This window comes from Phaethon aethereus (assembly GCF_964289735.1).
Source record: "Phaethon aethereus genome assembly, chromosome: 2".
Lineage (NCBI taxonomy): Eukaryota > Metazoa > Chordata > Aves > Phaethontiformes > Phaethontidae > Phaethon > Phaethon aethereus.
In genome coordinates this window covers 37,934,544-37,953,529 of record NC_138582.1, presented here as the reverse complement: position 1 = coordinate 37,953,529, position 18,986 = coordinate 37,934,544, and the positions used below count along the sequence as shown (strand labels likewise).

At 37.6% G+C, this 18,986-nt stretch overlaps 1 protein-coding gene across 1 annotated transcript in view; it reads right to left on the bottom strand.

The window, feature by feature from the left end:
* Positions 1–18,986, bottom strand: part of NCOA2 (nuclear receptor coactivator 2) — a gene marked incomplete at both ends in the record, with an annotated part of 74,489 nt that overhangs the window by 55,332 nt on the left and 171 nt on the right. The window contains one exon of the mRNA XM_081996419.1: positions 18,002–18,174. Coding sequence (XP_081852545.1) covers positions 18,002–18,174 — 173 coding nt within the window. The remainder of the gene's footprint in view (positions 1–18,001; positions 18,175–18,986) is intronic.

Genomic DNA, 18,986 nt, shown 5'->3' with positions numbered 1-18,986 from the left:
AGTCTCCTGCTATGTTTTAACTTAGGAAACCTTCCTGGTTTTCCATCCTTCCAATTCAAGCTATGTCAGTTCTCTCTGGATTTCTGACAGCAGACTCAGAAGTGCTACTGACGGGCATCACCTTCTCTTGGTTGTGTTTCAAACACTCCCTTCTTACAGGTGGGCAGGCAGGACCAGCCGAACCACCCGAAAAGCTCTCTTTGTCTATATTCAAGCTCTACTCCAACCACCTTAATGAAAACAGCTACAGAAACAGTTCCCCCTTGATGCTCTCTCCCAAACTAAAACACATTTTCAAAGTAAAGAACAAAACTGTAGCCTCTGTAGGGATTGCAAAAAGATGAAGCATAATCTGAAAGATAAAATTTGCATCAACACACGTTTAGTTTATTTTTCGTAGGAGAAACACTGAAGGTTCTTCACAGAACAGGAGGAGCAAAAAAGAGACGCTGGCAAAATGCTGGACAGGGCAGCACCCATGCTCTACAAACTGCTGAGGAAAAAGGTCAAGAGGAAAAAAAACTGTAACGGGCTGAGTCAAATCTTTTATCCAATAGTGTTTACAACAGGTTTTCTCGGGTGCTCTATGTAATTCCCGTTCTTCATAAATTTCTGGAATTGCTATTGAAATGTCACACCCATCTCAAATCATATACCCTCACTTATATAATAATAGGTAAAAAATATAAGCAAAGAGATTATAAGGGACACTAGAAAGCTCAACTCTGCACATTAGAAAAATCACATGAATCAAGAAAGATCCTTGTAACAGTAACAGCAACATCACTCAAAAGTGACTGTAAATGTTATATAATGTTTAAACATGCAATTAAGTTTTACAGTACAGCTGTCTTGAAAACAATTTGTCTTCTCCATTTTTTGTATCCATTAGCCAACTTCTTTCGTCTTGCCTCGTTCGTATTTGTGAATAAGTTTACCCTGTGTGGTCTTTCTGATCTCTCCTGAATTGCTGTGCAAAAATAAAATCCAAACAATCCAGGAAACAGTAAAAGTATGGAACTGGCCAAAGATAAGGGTAGATATAATATTAAAAACTAATGTTAAGATATAGTAGAAAGTATACTTAGCAAACTGTTAAATTTTAGTTGACTTTACAGTTTTAAGGATTAGATTTACTAACATTTGAAATATTAGATTTACTAGTATCTGTGTATGACTGTTGCTAAGTAATGATACTGACTGTGGTCATGGACAGGAGGTTTTTAACATGAATAGGGCTATACAAAAAGTACCTTCAAATGTACTGACTTGAATAAAAAACAGAAAAAAACCCAACAAAAAAAGAAAGCTTGTATTTGGTAATGTGAGTAGTTTTGGATCACTACACATAATGTAGCAAAGCAGTGAGGAACGTGTAAGTTATTTTGATGCTCGGTTAACCACAGGGAAAGGAGCTCTGCCTTGTAGCTGTGTAATTCAAAGCACTACAATCCATGGCTCACATGGAACTTGATATCCACATGCACGTTTCTTACCCCGTTCCCACTGCCTTGAGACAAGTTAGTTTTTCTCCCTGAAAGCAAGTAATTTTTCAAAAGACAGCAACTATTTCAGCAATCAATTTTAAGACCAGCTTATCCCATCCCTGTGAATAAAGTTAGCTACTATTTTAGGGAAGTGATTATGTAGTGAGGTTGCTCTTTCATCATACAGCATACCTCTGTCCAGAGCAAAGAAACTATTAGACACTTGAATACGTTTTTTTCCCCCAGAAACTATAGATCAAGTCTTACAGGAAAAACTATGGAACATCTCAGGAAGGTTTTAGGAGGTAAAACAAGGGAGAATTATGCATCTGCACCGAACTAAAATTAGAAAAGCTGCCATATGGCTCTGTGAAGCCAGCAGCACGTTCTTATTCATTAGGAAGCATTCTGCTAACATAAAAACACAAGGCCTTCCTGTGCTCTCCAAATGTGTTTATCTTTTCAACATTAATGCACGATATATCATCAGGCTGCTGAAATCTCCTGCAGTGCATATTAAAAAAGCACAGCTGCACTTTTTCTCAGCACGTTTATTCACTGGGAGCAATCTAAGAGCACAGCTTTGCCCACCTCCCCGACACACAGCCCCCTTGTTAGCACGGCTCGGCTCCCCTTCGGTTGGAAAGGGCTACGCGCCCACCCACCCACCCACTCGCCCGCCCAGCCCAGCCCAGCCCAGCCGTGCCCCACACCTCCCCACGCCCCGCTCCACTCATCACACCCACATGGTTTAGCTTCATCTTTACTGCTGCTGGTGGAAGCACACTTAAACGGTAAATATACCCCAGGGCTTAAAGCTAAAAGCCCTTGGAAAGCTGTAAGCTCGATTACTCCCTCAGGAGCAACAGCACCTAAAACAAAAGCAGCGATTTCTTCTTTGCAGTGTTTTCGACTTCTAACTGGCGCGGCTGCTCTCCCGTCCCACTCGTACCCGTCCCACCTGCCGCTGTAAGCATCAGTAAGACACCAGCTCTGTGAAAAGCTCCGCATTGTCACAAAACCACCAAATACAGGTAAACATTCGTGGAGCTTTTCAAGCTTTAAGTGATGTTTGCTCTTAGAAAATTCAGTAACAGTAGCCAGTGTATAAAATTTTCTCAGACACTGAAGGTAAAATAAGCACAAAAGTAAAAAAAACCCACATGATGAATTTGGTAATGGCAACAAACGGAACTAATAATATGTAAAATTAATATTAGTTTCATTTCTCTCAGTAATTTTGACATTCCTCCATCATTCTTTTTTCGTACAAGTCAGCATTTTTGTCAGCCTATACAACTACCATTGCTAGTACTGCCTGAGAAATAATTGCCCCCAGCTCAGTTAAGCTGGAAAAGAATCAGACTGTCAAAGACAAAAAGCATAAAATTCAACTCTCCAAGAATAATATTAACCTGCTGGACAGAAAGAAGCCTATTATCTTTGTATGTATTTGTTGCTGAATACTTTAATACGCATTTATTACCTTTTCCTTGTTTTTTTCTCTTCCCCATTCCCATTTTGCCTGTCTTTTCTGTCGTCACACCTACAATGTCTTTTTTCTCTCATCATTACTCAATGGTCCACTTCTTGGAAGCGAGAAGGAGGAAAGGCGGCAGGGATGGAAGTGCCCCCTCCTTCCTCGTCTGGTCGGAGCTGGTCGGCTCCAAGCCCCACGAGCTGGGGTATGGCAGTGTCACACTCCCAACACGCGGCTCCATTCAGAGCATTGAGGCCGAGTCTCACCCCCAATAAATACACTTAAATAGCTCCTGTGGAGATTGCTAACTCTTCGTTTTAACAGCAGCAACTGAAAGTGATGTTATTTACAGATACAGCATTATTTGCAGAAATATGTACCTACTATTTCCCCCATTTATCTACGTAATGCAGTGGCAGGGATTAGTCACGTCTGAGACAACCTCAGGAGATCACTAGTTTCTGGTAGGTTAAGGACTGAGGACTGAAGTAAAATGCAGAATTACAACCCTCTCCATATCCTCAACAGCTTGATCCTTCCCCTGCATGCAACAGAAATACAAAACAGCACAGCAAGTAAAATAATTTCCCTGCTGAGATTATTTCTAGTATTTTTATTTCTCAGTAAAGACACAGAAGGACAACTGTCATCCTACCATTTAAGTGAAATCTAAATTAATACTAAAAGCAACCCTGGATCCAGAAACTATTTCTCACCCCATGCCCCATTTTAAACTGTGAGGATACCTCAAACTACCACATTGTGAGTGGAAAGTTGGTTTTCATTAAGATCCCTTGAACGTGGAATTAAGCTTCCATCACAGCCTTCACCTGTTGACACCTTGGATACGTTGCAACATTTGACCTTTTCCAGTAAGTTTTAAAAAAAGCGGAAAGGAATATACCTGGGTATAGTTTTACTCCTGCAGAATTTTTAGATGGGCCTTAGCTTATTAAAATACTTGAGTATGTTCAACATATGCTTTTATATAAAATGAAAGGGTGTGCTTAACTTGCGAACTGACAAATCAAATGTGTGTATGTATTCCTATGTTTTTCAGCTATAGTCTTTCTCTTTTCTTCAAAAAGACCACTAACACTATCTTTCCAGTGTATTTACTGACTGAGTAAAAAGAGCATAAATTAATCATCAAAGGTGCTTCCTGCCCAGAAGACTCCCCTATCAAAAGGCCAAAATCCAGGATGGTGCTGAGAATTTATAATTTTCACTCCTTTAAAATGCTTTTTTGAATGCTGGGGCTTTGGGTTTTGGTTTTTTTTTTTGCATTTGCACTTCCTAGTCTAAGTAACTGGTATAATCTCAAATCTCTGATTGCTTGTGGTATAATTCAGAGTATTTCCTAAGTGCCTAAAATACAGTTCTTAGACAACAAAGGAGTACACATGGTAGATCAAGTATATTGGCTATCAGTGCCTTACCCATAAATACCCTCAATTTAATCAGTTGCTTATTCTTCTCTTCTGGAATCAGATAAACAGATTCAAATATATGTATCTGTAGCTGTATACACAAACACTCACATGTCCAGCAAACAGTTTTGCCTCTGTTGGTATTTAGATGACTTCAAAACACTAACAGAAAGTACTCAACTGTACATGGTAACAAACGCCACGCATCCATCAGTGTTGACTTAAAATCTGTTACATTAATATGGCTGAATTTCAACAGAAAGAGCCAAGCTAACTGACCTCTGCACTGAAATATTAGATAAAAATATTTGGCATCACTCAGTTTAACAAAGTAATTATTTTCCTTGGTATGTACTGAATTAGAACAGAAAATTTTAGTGTATTTTTTGGCATTTACAACTTTGTAAGTGTTAGATATTTACTTAATGAGTAACCTCATCTTGTTTTGATAATACATCTCTAAAAACAGTATTAATATGAATGTCTAAATGGTGGGAGCCTGATGTTCTTTAACATTCTGGCTGAGCTCATGTTTTCAAAGACAAGAAATATGGTAGGACCTGATAATTTCGTTCAAAACAGGGCTCCATCACCGTCTCAGAAATAATATATTGCTTTCACAAAAGTTAACAGCTCTCCAGTTGGTTCTTTGACACGTAAAAATACAGGCAAGATTTTGAAAATAAAGATACATGGGTTAACACTCTTTAGACTAGAATCTGCAGATGCAATTGCCAAGCTAATTAAACTCATAGGTTTCCAAAACTTAGGCCAAAATAACATACTGGAAAGGAATATTAATCTAGCCAGACTCCGTTTCTTGAAGCCTTACTCTTATGTACTCAACCAACTGCTAAAAGGAAACAGATGACTCCTCTTCTTCAAATGCCACATCGCCATGATTACAAAATATCTTCTTTATTTTAGGATGCTGATGATAAATCTTTGTGACACACCAGATCATTCACAACAACAGGCAAAGATCTTTGTGCTTTTATAAATTGCCATTGACGACTGCAAAAGTTTTCAAGAGACCCAATATGGCACACCAAAAAGAAATATGATGGATCATGGGCTCCCTGTGAGCCCATGAAAGAAAAAAGTTTCCATAATAAAGCATAGGCCAGAATGGAGCACAGATAATTGAAGACAGCTAAGGAAGAACAGAAACAAGTTTAATTTAATGTGTCCATGCTAACATGGATAACAGGACTCCTACTGCTTCTAATAGTCCAGATTACAGTAGATAAATCTTTTACAAAAAAGCTCTAAATCATTAAGGACAAGTAAAGTTTTCTTCCTATAATAGCTCACTGTTCAGAAATAGAAGCTGGGGCCCCTCTTCTTGCTTGCCTAACCCACCATCACAGGCCTCAGCCAAACATTTAAGTCAATTTAGAAACAGAAATGTTCCTATTACTGCAAGAAGAGCAGAAGGAAAAACAAAGCTTCCTAAAAGAACCTGTTTACTTCTGCGTATTAGTTACGTCAAGGACTTCTTTAATCCAGATCCTTTACGAAACTGTGCTTAAGATTTATTTCATATATTTCAAGAGAGGCTACATTACTTCAGATACATTATGAATACAGCATGGCTGTTGCAAGGATGGTAATGACTATTAACATGTATCATTTAAGATATTCTCTAAAATTAAAAGATCTTTTTTCATTACCCTAGAAAAGTCTGGCTTATCTTGTTGTTAAGATTTACATCCAGACAAAGCTCACTTTCATTCTCAGTTACATTAGCTTGTTCTGTCACATTTTAAAATGCCTGCTAATAGCACTGATAGGTACAAATGGGCTCCCTTCAATAGACTGAACCATACTTACAACTTACTTAATTAGGCGTTTTCGTTTCTTGGTCTCTATTTCAGAGTCATGAAGTAGGGATCAGCACAGAGTCTTAAGTCAGTATAATCCATAAACAGAGAAATAAACACAACAACAGTATTGCTTTCTCTATTTTCTTACGGAGCTTTATCAGTTCTCCTCTAAGAAGAAACTTTGACCTGCTTTAAAAACAGTTCCTTCAACCGTGGGCAACCAGCAGCTCATTGGAAAGGATGCTCCACGTCGTGGCGGTTGGGCGCTGCCGTAGCTGGCTCCGTAGCCTCGCTGCTCTTCCTCAGAGCCAAGCTCCTAATGTGGCACAGGCTGGGAGTGAGGTGCCCCGTTTGGCAATCGTCACACTGAGTATGCTGAACAAATGTGGCTTTAGCCAGGAAATGTTGAAGGTTAAGGCCTGACTCCAGTCATGTCCCTCCTTGGCATGAAGGCTGGTAATGCAGGTCTGCAGTCAAGCCCATGCATCACATCAGAAGTGATAATCCAGAATCTTTTCCTCCAGTCTGCAATTTACTTGCTTGTAAAAAGGAACATGGGTGCCTGCTCCTGACTTCACCCATTAGAGCGCCAGTAAGTGAGACCTTTTAAATAATGGTTGTTATTTCCACAGCATTATGGCTCCGCCTCAGCCTAAACATTTAAGGATACTGGGTTTTGAGCCAAGTATCTAAGTTCTAAGCCATTTGTAGGTCTGGGCCAAAGTCCTTATTAAAAAAAAAAACCAAAACAAAAACCCAAAACCAACCAACCAACTAACCAAAAAAACCAAAAGAAACCAAAACCCCACCTTTGGAAAGGGTTTAAGCTGTTGAGATAAATGATACATGCTCCTTGTCTGAGCTTCACAGAAAGAAAGAGTGACAATGCCCACGACCACCACAGAGCTCAGGGAAAGGAAGAGTACTCTTACACAGTAACTCACAACAACCCTGAGAAAGCCAATACCCTTCCTCAGTTGTGTTTTATAAAGGTTTTATGGACTGGCTTCTCTGCCTGTATCACTGATACAAAAAAGCAAGCAAAAAAAAAGCTCACTGGGCAACTGCACATTTTAAATTGCCAATCGCAAACACATAATTATATTTTGAACATTGAGTATAATGGCCTGACAGGCTATATTATAATGTCCAGTTAAAATCAGCTCTAGCAGCTAGACAGGTGGTGACTCAACTTTCAAGCTTAATAGTAATCACAATAATCCTTGATATCAATCAGTGTAACACTCAACAATTCATTAGTAAGTTTTGTCACATTCCCTAAAACTATTTGATGATTTCTTACTGCAGCACTAAGAGAAAAATCAGTATCAATTAGAGAGACAACGGCATATGGAATAGAACTGTCACAGGTACAGCGATGCTGGTGCCAAAACTATGGCTAAAGCCACACTGAAGGCAAGAGAGAGCATAACTGGGGAAGAAGTGAAAAACAAAATGCAGAACAATTAAAAGGAGAGAAAAGAAAACAGCAAAGGCTGAAAAATAAAGCCCTTCAAGAGAAAAGAGAGGAACAGGGAAGTACAAAGTAAATCCATTCTACATAAAATATCACTTTGGACAGCTAGTGACAGGGAGTATTGCATTCAGAAAAGTCAAGGAGGATATTAAGAAATAACTAAAGATAGAAAAATAAACTCAAAGATTCAAATATTTCCTCCAAGGTCGGGAGGTAAAAGGTTTTGTAAAAAAGAAGAGAGACAGGAAGAATTTTATATTATTGGCACAAAATACCTTGATATTTTTTCACCCAACACCAAACCAACCAACCAAAGAAGAATCTAAATGAGGGTCCCCTCTGAGGTTTCTGGTCTATATTTAGAATTTACAACCTTGACTTCTGTTCCTCCTCTTTTTTTTTTCATTTCCAAGTGAATCAATTGTTATATTTAAGCACACTTCCTCTTCAATGTTGAACATAGGCCCAGACCTAATTTGACATAGAATAACCTATTTCTGGAAGACATCTCCCTCAGATCATGGGAACAGCAGATTTTTCCAAGTCTTTCTAGGAAATTGTGCCTCAGAAGAAAAAGTACCAGTAAAAGACTAATGCTCTTCATGCTCACACATCTTAAGATGACAAGGGACCACTCTAACTGTCTAGCTGGATCTCTGTAAAGCATCCCAAAATGTTTCACCAAGGGACTCCTGCATCGTGCTAAGAACCTCCGCTGAATTACAGTATGTATTTTGAAGGACATTCAAATCTAACTGGGAGAACTGATAGAACCCACCAATTTCTTCATTAAGGTGCTTCAAATTTCAATTAATTTTCCACTAAGAATCTGCACCTTATGTATGAGTTGGCTTTGGCCACAGGTTCCAGGTGTTAGGCCGTATCCTGGCTCTGCCTGTTAGAGAGTCCCCTGCGGCAGGCACACCGCGAAGCTCCATGTCGCTTTGTGTCAGTAAGCAAAGCAAGGTTTGCAGGGACATGCCTTTCTGCGTCGAGATGAATACAGCCTCCGTGAACAGAGGTACCACACTGCTGCTTTTTGCAAAGGGGCAGGTGGATACTCTTTCAGGTAACATGGCAATATCTGGAGCATCTCCAGTTATGAAGTACTACTTTGAAAGTTTTCGACTTTAGCAGAACTTTACATTGCTGTACTTTTCTGAATCCATCTTCTGGCATTTGCTCTGATCTTGCATGAGGTAAAGAGTGGTTCGTATTCAGAGGGAAGAGGGAGAGTATGTGTGTGTGTGTAAGTGTGTAATGCACACTTCTAGAGTACCATTTTCTTGTAAAATACATATAGATGTACGACACACTTTAACGATGAAAGGGAACGGGGGGCTTACACGTCTTGGCTCTCTAACCGTCTGTCTGAGGACATTCACTAGGAGCTCAACAGCGTGCATGGCAGAGCAAGTAACTGATCATTTGCCACGTCATCCTTCAAACTCCAGTCTATGTTTTTTTCCCCAGCTGCAAACTGTGGGTTTTCATAGAAGAAACTGAAAGCTGAAGTAGTAACTGTTTTTCATACCCTCAGTCATTTCACATTCAAGGAGCCCTATTTCTAACTAACTGTGCAGTTGTTCATCCGCAGAATCTTTTACAGAAATAACAAAATGCATGACTTAGAACAGATGCAATTATCTTGGTTCTAGTTTGAACACAGAGGAGCCTTTGATCAATACCTCTTTAATGTGCTGTGAATCCACAGGTTTTCAGGATTCAAACATGGTATGAAAGGCATTGCACCCTATTGTGAGTAAATATTATATTAATACTTTTCAGGCTGCAGTCTTTAAAAAGAAAAGATAAAAGCTCTGTAACAAAAGCTAGGTTCCTTATAATAGATGATCTTATTTTGACTGAAGTATCATCACTACTCTCAGTAAATTAATTTGCTATTCCATAAATTAAGCTCCACAGAGACAGTCACGGTAATATCAAGTCTTCTACTTCATTTACTTGCTTTACATGCTGCTGAGATTGGTACGTTGCATTCACTAATCTAAAGCACACAGCAAGCCCTGGTGTTCTACAGTCAGAACCTTTTATGCTGTATACCTTCCTGCCATAAAAGACTACAAACAGAAACATTAAGACTCAAATCAGCAGCAGCCAATTCTTTTTCATCACCTAAACTCAGTATTTCCTATTGACCACACACCTCTGAAGACAGAGCAGCTGGTGAGAAACACTAGACTCAAGAGCTTAGTTCATATTGTGGAGGGCTGGATGTGAGCCTGTATTTCTGTATTTTTTTTTCCAAAATTTAAAATGCTAAATGCATTTATAATGTTTATAGTTCATAAGAGATTACATGATAAACTGCAAAAGAAAAACTGTAAAGTTTTAAAGTTTAAAGTGCTCAGTGACAGTTTAAATGCAGCCTGAGAACAATACACTATCTGCAAGGAGGTAGCCTCCAAAATCCTAAATTTCAGGAAGAGATGTCTCCATCTTTCTTGTACAAGACATTTTTACTACAGTTCCAGAAGTAAAAGATACATAAGCCATTCTATGATAGTTAAATATTAAAGTAACAAAACCAAAACTTTAATTAAAATATTCCTGCAAAGAACAAAGAGGGAACACTTGAGACATATCCCTCATAGCATATTAAACATAGCAGAAGAAGCTCAATCTTCTATAGCGTTCCCCAACATTGGAATTAGATTAGGTTGCAATCATCTTTGCAGCTACAGAACATAAAATAAACAACCATACTCCATGAATTTGAATGATGTTCTCTCTCAGTCATTTAGAAGTTATGAAAGAAAACAAAATAAACATCAAAGAAAAGCGAAATACAAGTAGGATGCAAAACCACCAACCACGTTTTCCTGCCAATAATTACTATTTCTACCTGAACAAGACCACTATCTTAACAGTCAGGAGTGAACATTTAGTTTCTCTTCAACTCTGAGCCACAACTTGGGAGTCAAAGCTTAGCTTTCCATCCTAAAACTTCAAGCAAATTATCCCTAGAACTGAAGTCATCCTTCATTGACAAAGTTGAAGCCCACAGAAGAGAGACATGTCTTGTTAAGTGACAGTCATCACCCGACACCCTGCAACGCCCAACAGCGGCAAGACAGCTGCAGGCATTAGCCCACGGCTCAGTCATTGCTGGCATGCTTGGACCCATGTTGGAGGGGGCCCCACCAAGTACCCGTGGGGAGACAGATCCTCTCCTCCCTCAGCAGACTGGCCAAATCAAAAATACCGCTCAGGCTCATGACACAGCCACACAAATGCTACTGGCAGGGTAAGGGAGGGAAGGGAAACTCCTGGCAAGAGGAGGGCAGGGATGGTGGAACCAGGGCTTTCAACAGCTGCCTCACTTCCCACAGGTTAGCCTGCAGCCTGCACATCAACATCTTTGGGACCAGTCTATTACTGCTCTTGGTCAAAATAAATAATAACAAAATGGACCTAAATCTCCTAATCAGATGACAAGTAAACAGTCTCATTAACTTCGGGGAACAAGTCTATATTTATTCTAGAACAGCAGATAGGACTCTAACCATGATTTGGAAGCAAAAACCGACAACAATCCACTAAATCCTATCAAGCACATCAATTTTACAATGGTTTCACAATTTTGATTACCAGTTTGATGATTATTCCTGTCTGTTTTCTTGAAGCAAGAGAATCACAGAATCACGGAGTGGTTTGGGTTGGAAAGGAGCTTTAAAGATCATTTAGTCCAACCCCCCTGCCATGGGCAGGGACATCTTTCACTAGATCAGGTTACTCAAAGTCCCAATCTTTCACTAGATCAGGTTACTCAAAGTCCCATCCAACCTGACCTTGAACACTTCCAACGATGGGGCATCCACAGCTTCCCTAGCCAACACGTTCCAGTGTCTCAACACTCCCACTGTAAAAAAATTTCTTCCTTATGTCCAATCTAAATCTACCCTCTTTCAGTTTAAAATCATCACCCCTTGTCCTGTCACTACAGGCCTCAGTAAAAAGTCTCTCTGCCTTTCTTATAAGCCCCCTTTTTACCAAAAGGCTGCAATAAGGTTTCCCCAGAACCTTCTTCTCTCCAGGCTGAATAATCCCAACTATCTCAACAGTTTGAGCCAAGTGTGGACACAGCTACGTCATAAAGGCGTTCTCAGCTATTAATTAAATCATAACGCTATTTCCACAGAAAACTATTAGTACAGTTAAAGTGCCGTAACCTATGTGTAGATAAGGCCTAAACCAACTTGTCTGCATGATATGCAATTCTGGTAAAATAAGCAAACCCCGGGAAATTTCCCACTTGATGGGTCTGTTGACTAATGACTACTTTTCATCAGAGCCAGAAAATAACTGATGGTCTGCATTATCTAAAATCAGTTTAAATCCTTCAGTGAATCAGTAGTTCTCTGGAGGTGTGCAAGTAGTAAAGTCAACATAACTGAATATTTAGCCAAAAAGCTTTACAATGCACAGAAGAAGATCAAAGCCATTTCCAGTGCATCGCGCTCAGCTGTAGGTAGGGGAGACAGCAAGGCAAATTCAGTAATAGATTTTTTTGTAAATGTTCTGCATAAATTGCTCTACTTCACAGCACAAATTCCTCTGATACTTAATTCAGTCTTAAAATCCTATCAGCCTGAAAGTACAATGCATATAAATAATAATAGCCACGCAGAACTCTTTAAAAAAAATCAAAAATTGGCATCAATTTGTAATTTGCAATTGGCAATTTTAAATCTTCTGCCATCTTAAATATGATTAACATAAAAAAATAGATTACAGTAAATTTGACCAACTGAAATATTTGCAAAACAAAAAACAACAAACAAAAAACCAAGTCTGCATACGCTCTTTTGCCTTAATATCCTGATTTGGTAAGATATTTATGCACATAACTTTAACCCTTTAAGTAGTTCCACTGACTTAACAGGGATTACTCATCTGCTTAAAGTTAGGCAGTTGCTTAAATACCTTGTGAAATACGAATCTAAATTCAGATCTGATAAATTCAAAGTAGCAGCAGCCAAAGTAACACCTCATTACAGCTTTAAGACCATGCTATTTTCCTTTAGCAAGCAATTTTACTTGCATACTGGTGCTGGAGGCAACAATAGACTATTTGCTGGAATGACCCTGTGATTACAAAGTAGTACTGCTACGGGGAAGCAAAAGCTGTTTTTGCTATCAAATGTGAAACCAGAAGAAGAGATATATGATTAACAACAAGCCTTCTTTTTAAGTTCATACAGGTTCCACAGCTCTTGCATGTCTCTCTCCACCAAGTACTTCTCCGTCTCCCAGTGTTGTTCAGCTTCCACATGGTGATTCATCCTGTCCAAGGTCTGTCTTGTAAGGCTATTCTGAAAACAAGATCTGACAACTCCAAAGTGTACATTAACAGCCAAACTGATAATCACCACCCTGATATCCCTTCCCTGTACTACTGAAAAGCTGATTTACAGAACACAAAACCGCTTCAGAAACTGGTGACACATGAAAGCTGGCCTCTGCAGGAAAATGGAACTGAGACATAAAATTGCATTTGGGGATACTTTGGCACAGTAGGTTATATCCCACTGTATGTGACTCTAAATAAGACAGATGGATGCCATCCTACAAAAAAAAAAAAAGCTACAGAAAACAGAAAGGCATGGAGAGTAGAAGGAGAAAAATAAGAGATGCAGACTTGGAGTTTAATAAAAGGTACTCAGGGGACTTGAGGGGAAAAAAAAACCCAACCACGTCTTGTACTTGATGTCAGGACACATCTTCAGCACTCCTACTGAAGGGGTCAGAGGAGACTGCTTAGCTGGAGAAACTGCTGAAGAAGCTTAAGGTGATCTTCAGTATTCTCTGTACCTACTGCATTGCTGGTATCCAGAGAAGAGGGTAAAAGCACAACTAGATAATGAAAAAGAGGAGGTTTCAAAGCCTGAACTAGGAGATGTTCAAGCAGTGAAATGTAACACAGTCTCTCCTTTAAAATGGGAGCTATTTAACTGCCGAGCCTGAGGTTAGCATGATGGATAAAAAGAGCTTTAAACTAAGGGCAAAGGTTATATTAATTTTTATATCCTGCTTAGTACCTAGAAGGGAAAAAGAAATCAGCTAAAGGGGGGACAGAGCAACCAAAAACAATAATGAAAAATGTTGACATAATGAGGAGTCAGGCAGATGACAAGATTCAAGGAAAAGGACTACTGTAGGCACAAAATCAAATGACACTGATCTAAACAGTTCAACTGATTGTAAACTAAGGAAGAAGAGAATCCAGATTCCTTTTATTTGCTGTCAGAATTTTGTTGTCTTCAGATATGAGAAAACATTTTCAGCAGTACTTATACAACTGAAATTAATCTGTTTTAAGTACTGAAGCTGTTTCTTAAAAATAAGGTAGGATCCTAAAATCAACAAGACACTATTTCAGTAAATATATTTCTTAAGTACAATCAAACGGCTTTATAGCTTCTTGGCTGCCTGGCATATAAAGGAACATTTATCCCCAGTGGTCTTTACACTTCCCTAAACCGAGCTTTTTTAATTAAACGTGCAAATCAGAACTTATTGTGCTTGTACACATCTGTGTGCATTATGAACACATCTGCAACATATATGACTATTATTCCTTCAGAGTAACTTAACATATGCTGCAAATAACAGGAGAGCTTACACGTCCCTGATCATGTAACACAACCATAAAATCACCATTTCATATCACTTCTATGCTATGAATAAAAAAAGTGAATTAATTTTTTTCCAAGTGCTTGTAACACAAGTCTCAAGCCCCCAGTAGAAATATCCACTTAAGATTTACATGAATACAACTTCTGTTTCATCTTCATACTAAAATCACCATTTTTCATCTCCTCTGGTCATCCACAAATCTCTATCCTATCACTGTAAGATAATATAGTAAAAGTCCTCAGTAGAAAACTACAGTTTTGTAAAGAAACTTGTCTTCATTTTCTTCCCAAGTACTAAAAACATTTCAAAACCCAGATTAAAACTAAACACAATGGTTATATCTTCTAAATATCTTTAATTCTTCTAATTAATTCAGTTACATGCATATATTTATAACTTGCTTTCAAATTGTAATACACTGAATCTGTAACATACCACAACTAAATACTTTGAAGTATATACTGTGAGAAATGATATAAAGATAACAGATATAGTATTGCAAATATATATTTGCATATAAAATAGATCAGGATAACATTATACTAAATTATATACTATTACTACAGCAAAAAATCTATTACTTTTTTCAGCTACCGGCCCAGCAAGCTTGACATGGGAAATGAGTATCAATCTGTATTTCCTCCTTCCTTGTTTTCATTCCTAGAACCTAGAATAAAGTCTCCTTGTCAAAGCTCAGTAGCAGCTATAAAACTTGTTGCTCTCAGTGGCTTTACAAAGTATTTATAACTGACCATGCTTTTGTAAATAATTAGACCTTAATGTGCAATTCTATTTATAGATGAAGAAGAATATTTGTGAATAATTTTTAGCATTTATTTCAAAAATCCAAACTCTTTACTAAAACTTCTAAATAATAAAACTGTAAAATAAGTAAGTTTTCACTAATTTAATCTAATCTGTATTTGAAGAAATGCAGAGCAGACCCACTGTGCAAAAACTAAGCCATCTTAATTTGTCCATGTTAGTTTAGAATTACTCAGGAATTTCAGGTTGTTCATTTAGTTTTCTGCTACAGGAATTTAGTGTAAAACTAAAAATCAACAAAACAACTGTAGAAAATATGATTTTTAACCTGAAAGACTCAGGTGGCACTTCATGCAAGTATAGTATTATTTTCATTACTTTGTTGTAGAAATAGGTATTGTTAAGACAATGCAAGTGTTTCACCATTGTAAAGGTCTTCTAACACATCTTGGCAGTGGAAGAGCAATCAGAAAGATTTGGAACAACCTAGAAGTTAATGCATTTAAATGATTAATATATGTAAGCACAGGATTCCCAATGTGAGGTGATAAACTACTTGAAAAACATGAGACAGCAACAGTAACAGCCTGATTAGCTCTTCACTCTGTTTGCCTTGCTTAGGTCAGGTTTTCCATGGCACTCAACAAAAGTACAGGTGTAACATAGTGTTTGTGCAGTTTGAATATTTACTATATGAGAGACCTATTTGTTAATAAAATGCCTGTTCCAAAACAATGTTGCATTTCAGAGTATGCTGTCATTTGAATTTTTTCTTCAAAGAAAAAGCCTTTTAAATTTTCTATTACAACAAACAGATGTAACGTCTATGTTGAAATTAGTATAAAACTTTTAATTACTTTAAAGAAAAAATTTCAAGTATTCTAATCTTTGTTTCTAGATCCTGAGATGCTATTAATGACCACCTTGAAGACCTTAGTGTTTTGCAATGTCCCTTAGAGAGGCTTAAAGTCTAGTCTGTGCCAGCTGTGAGTTTTATGTAAAGACCCAAAGAGTTATCAGACAGTCTAATTGTTCTCAACTGAAGAACTCTGCAACAAATCGACATCATAAAGAGTAATTCAGTATCATCATTGCTCAAGGGTTGCAAACTACTTCTACTTGTTGAAATAAACAGTATTCACAGCATTTTAGTCCGTCTTTAGAGTTGTATTTTCAGTTGTTTTTGCAATAAAACTTTATGATCTTAGAAAACTAAGTGCACATTCAGCTTTGGTACAATTCTGGCCCATGATTACTTAAATAACTTACATGTAACCTGGTCTGATGTCTTACAGATTTTACAACAATACACATTTTGTAACAATATGCAAACTGTTTTTACGATATTGGTCCTGAACAACAAAACCCTGGATTTGCCAAAGTTGCCATTAGTTAGAGCCAGACGTTCAGACTAGATTTTATAAAGCTGCTGAGAGAATTACCAAGTGGACTAACGGATTTTTCTCTGCACCTATTTCCTAGGAAAACACAATTTTGTTGTCCCTCCTTATCCCTTCTCAGGTAACGACAATGTGTCTCCTGCTGACAGCATAACAAAAATCCAAAACTAAAAGTGAGAAAAGGATGAAGAAAAGAAAATAAGGGAAAAAAAATAAATCTCAAAAGCCAGCAAGGTGCAAAATGATGATGGACACTGTGCCAGGTTAAAGTTATACTTCTAATATAGGGCACAGGAACTTCACTAGGATATTTATTTTAAAAATTCTGGCAACCTAATAGCAACAAGAAGAGAACAAGCTCAGAAATAGGAACATTCCCAAAGCTTAATCAATTAGAGTCACTTTGGAGGCAGTTGACACAATCTGACACTTCTTACTTTCCATTTTGCTTTGAATAGGCTGATGTCTGACACTGCAGATCTATTTATCTACTTGTTTTAGAAATAAATCTGTATCTAAATCATGCAACACATAATCTCCAGTTTTATAACTTCACACATACTATATGGAAAAAGAAATATTATTTTCCCACAGAAATCACAGAATATTGAAAAAATGAAAGATGTTAATTAAAGTGTTTGAAAACCAAAGGAATTGCTCTAAACACAGCTTACAAAGAGATTGCAATCTTCTACATTAAAAGAACAATTATATGCACCGACTTTAAGAATTTGAATCTGCCCCAAACACCTGCAGTGTTACTCACGCTTGCCCAGATAGACCTGCGCCACAAAACCAACTTCCAAAAATTTAAAGTTTCTAAAATATTTGTATTCTTTCTTTAAATAGGAAATATATCAAAAGAAAAGAAATACGAATCTAATCTTCTAGACAAAGAACAGGAAGAAAACCGTCACGTTCTCTGGTTTACATTTATAACAGGACCCTATCTAGAGATTAGAATAGTTTCAAATCTATTGTAGTTAAGGATATGATGTCATCATTTAAGGGACGCAGATAATTTAGTCCACAATATCTATTCATACCAACAAAAGAAAGCAAAAGGCGGGCAGAATATTGGCGTACTCCACTCTCCTGGATTATTCCTATTTCACATGGATCTATCATCCATGTAAGAGTATGTAAGTAGTCTTCCCCCTCTCCCCCCAGCAAGTCATCTGCTAGTTTAACTTTTCTAAAAGCACAACTCATTTCGATTCCATCACATGCACACACCGGACTGACTGACCTTCCCCCAATCTAGGCAATTTCTGAATTTTCTGTGAAGCTTATTTTTAAAATACTGAACATGATACTTAATACACTCCACTTACAGGACATTACAGCATTTTTCATTACTGATTTAAAAAACTTGGGAATTTGCTTAAGAAAAGGTGAAGAGACTATCAGGTTTGCCAAAAATAAAGTAATAATCAACACAGAAAACATTCAAAGTCAATTAATTAGTCATCTTACCTTGTTCTTTTATCTGACGAATTTGCTTCACAGTTTCTTTCAAGATTGCACATTTGTCAGGTTTAAAGTTAAAGTTGTCAATATCATTAAAATTTGCAAAAATCAGCTCTGCAAGTTCTTCTATGTATTTATTCTCTTGCTCACGATTGCGTTTCTCAGTGCTTCTTTTAGGGCTGAAAGAGGAGTTTATAAAAATGTCGTATTTAATGTCAGTTTGTTTGCCTTCTGGCCAGCTCAAAGACAATTTCAGATGGTTTGAGAGTAGTTTAACAGAAACAGAGGGAACTGCCTTCATTCACTACAAAAAATAATTTACACGTTTCTCAAGCAGAAAGGTTTCCTCTGCAACAAGCAAAGGAGCATTTAAAAAGATGTTACTTATTTTTTCCTTGTATTCATGTTTTTGTTTCAGAAGAGGTTTGAGATATCAGTTCAAAACAGAGGATTAACTGGTGGCATGTGGGATCTGAACATTTACAAGTATCCTTCCTCATCATGTCGAGAATCCAAGGGGCATCATATAGTGACAGTGTATAAAAAATAAAACAGCTTAGAAAGTTAAACCAAACAATCCATGCTCTCTGCCTCCTTGTGAAATTATGAAAGACAGGCGTAAGAAAAAATGCTGAATGAGTGGTTACGCTTTCAAAATTATTTGTGTTGGTAAGGCAAATGCTATAACACTGCAAAATATTTTTGAAGTACCCGATTAAGGTGTACAAGAGAGGTAGAAAAAAACTTTAGATTGCCAGATGAGTGACTGAAGATCCTCTGCAGTGATTAGCCAAAAAATATTTTTACATTACTCCTATATTGTCACCCACATTGTACATTTTGATGCTAGACTGGACTTAAAACAAACAAGAAAATAAAAAGAAAAGACAGTACCTCCCCATTCCCCACCCCAAAACCCACAACAACACAGAATTACTGAATCAGAGTAGTTTGGTACTGACTTTTCTTCACAAGAATGGCAAGTTTGCAA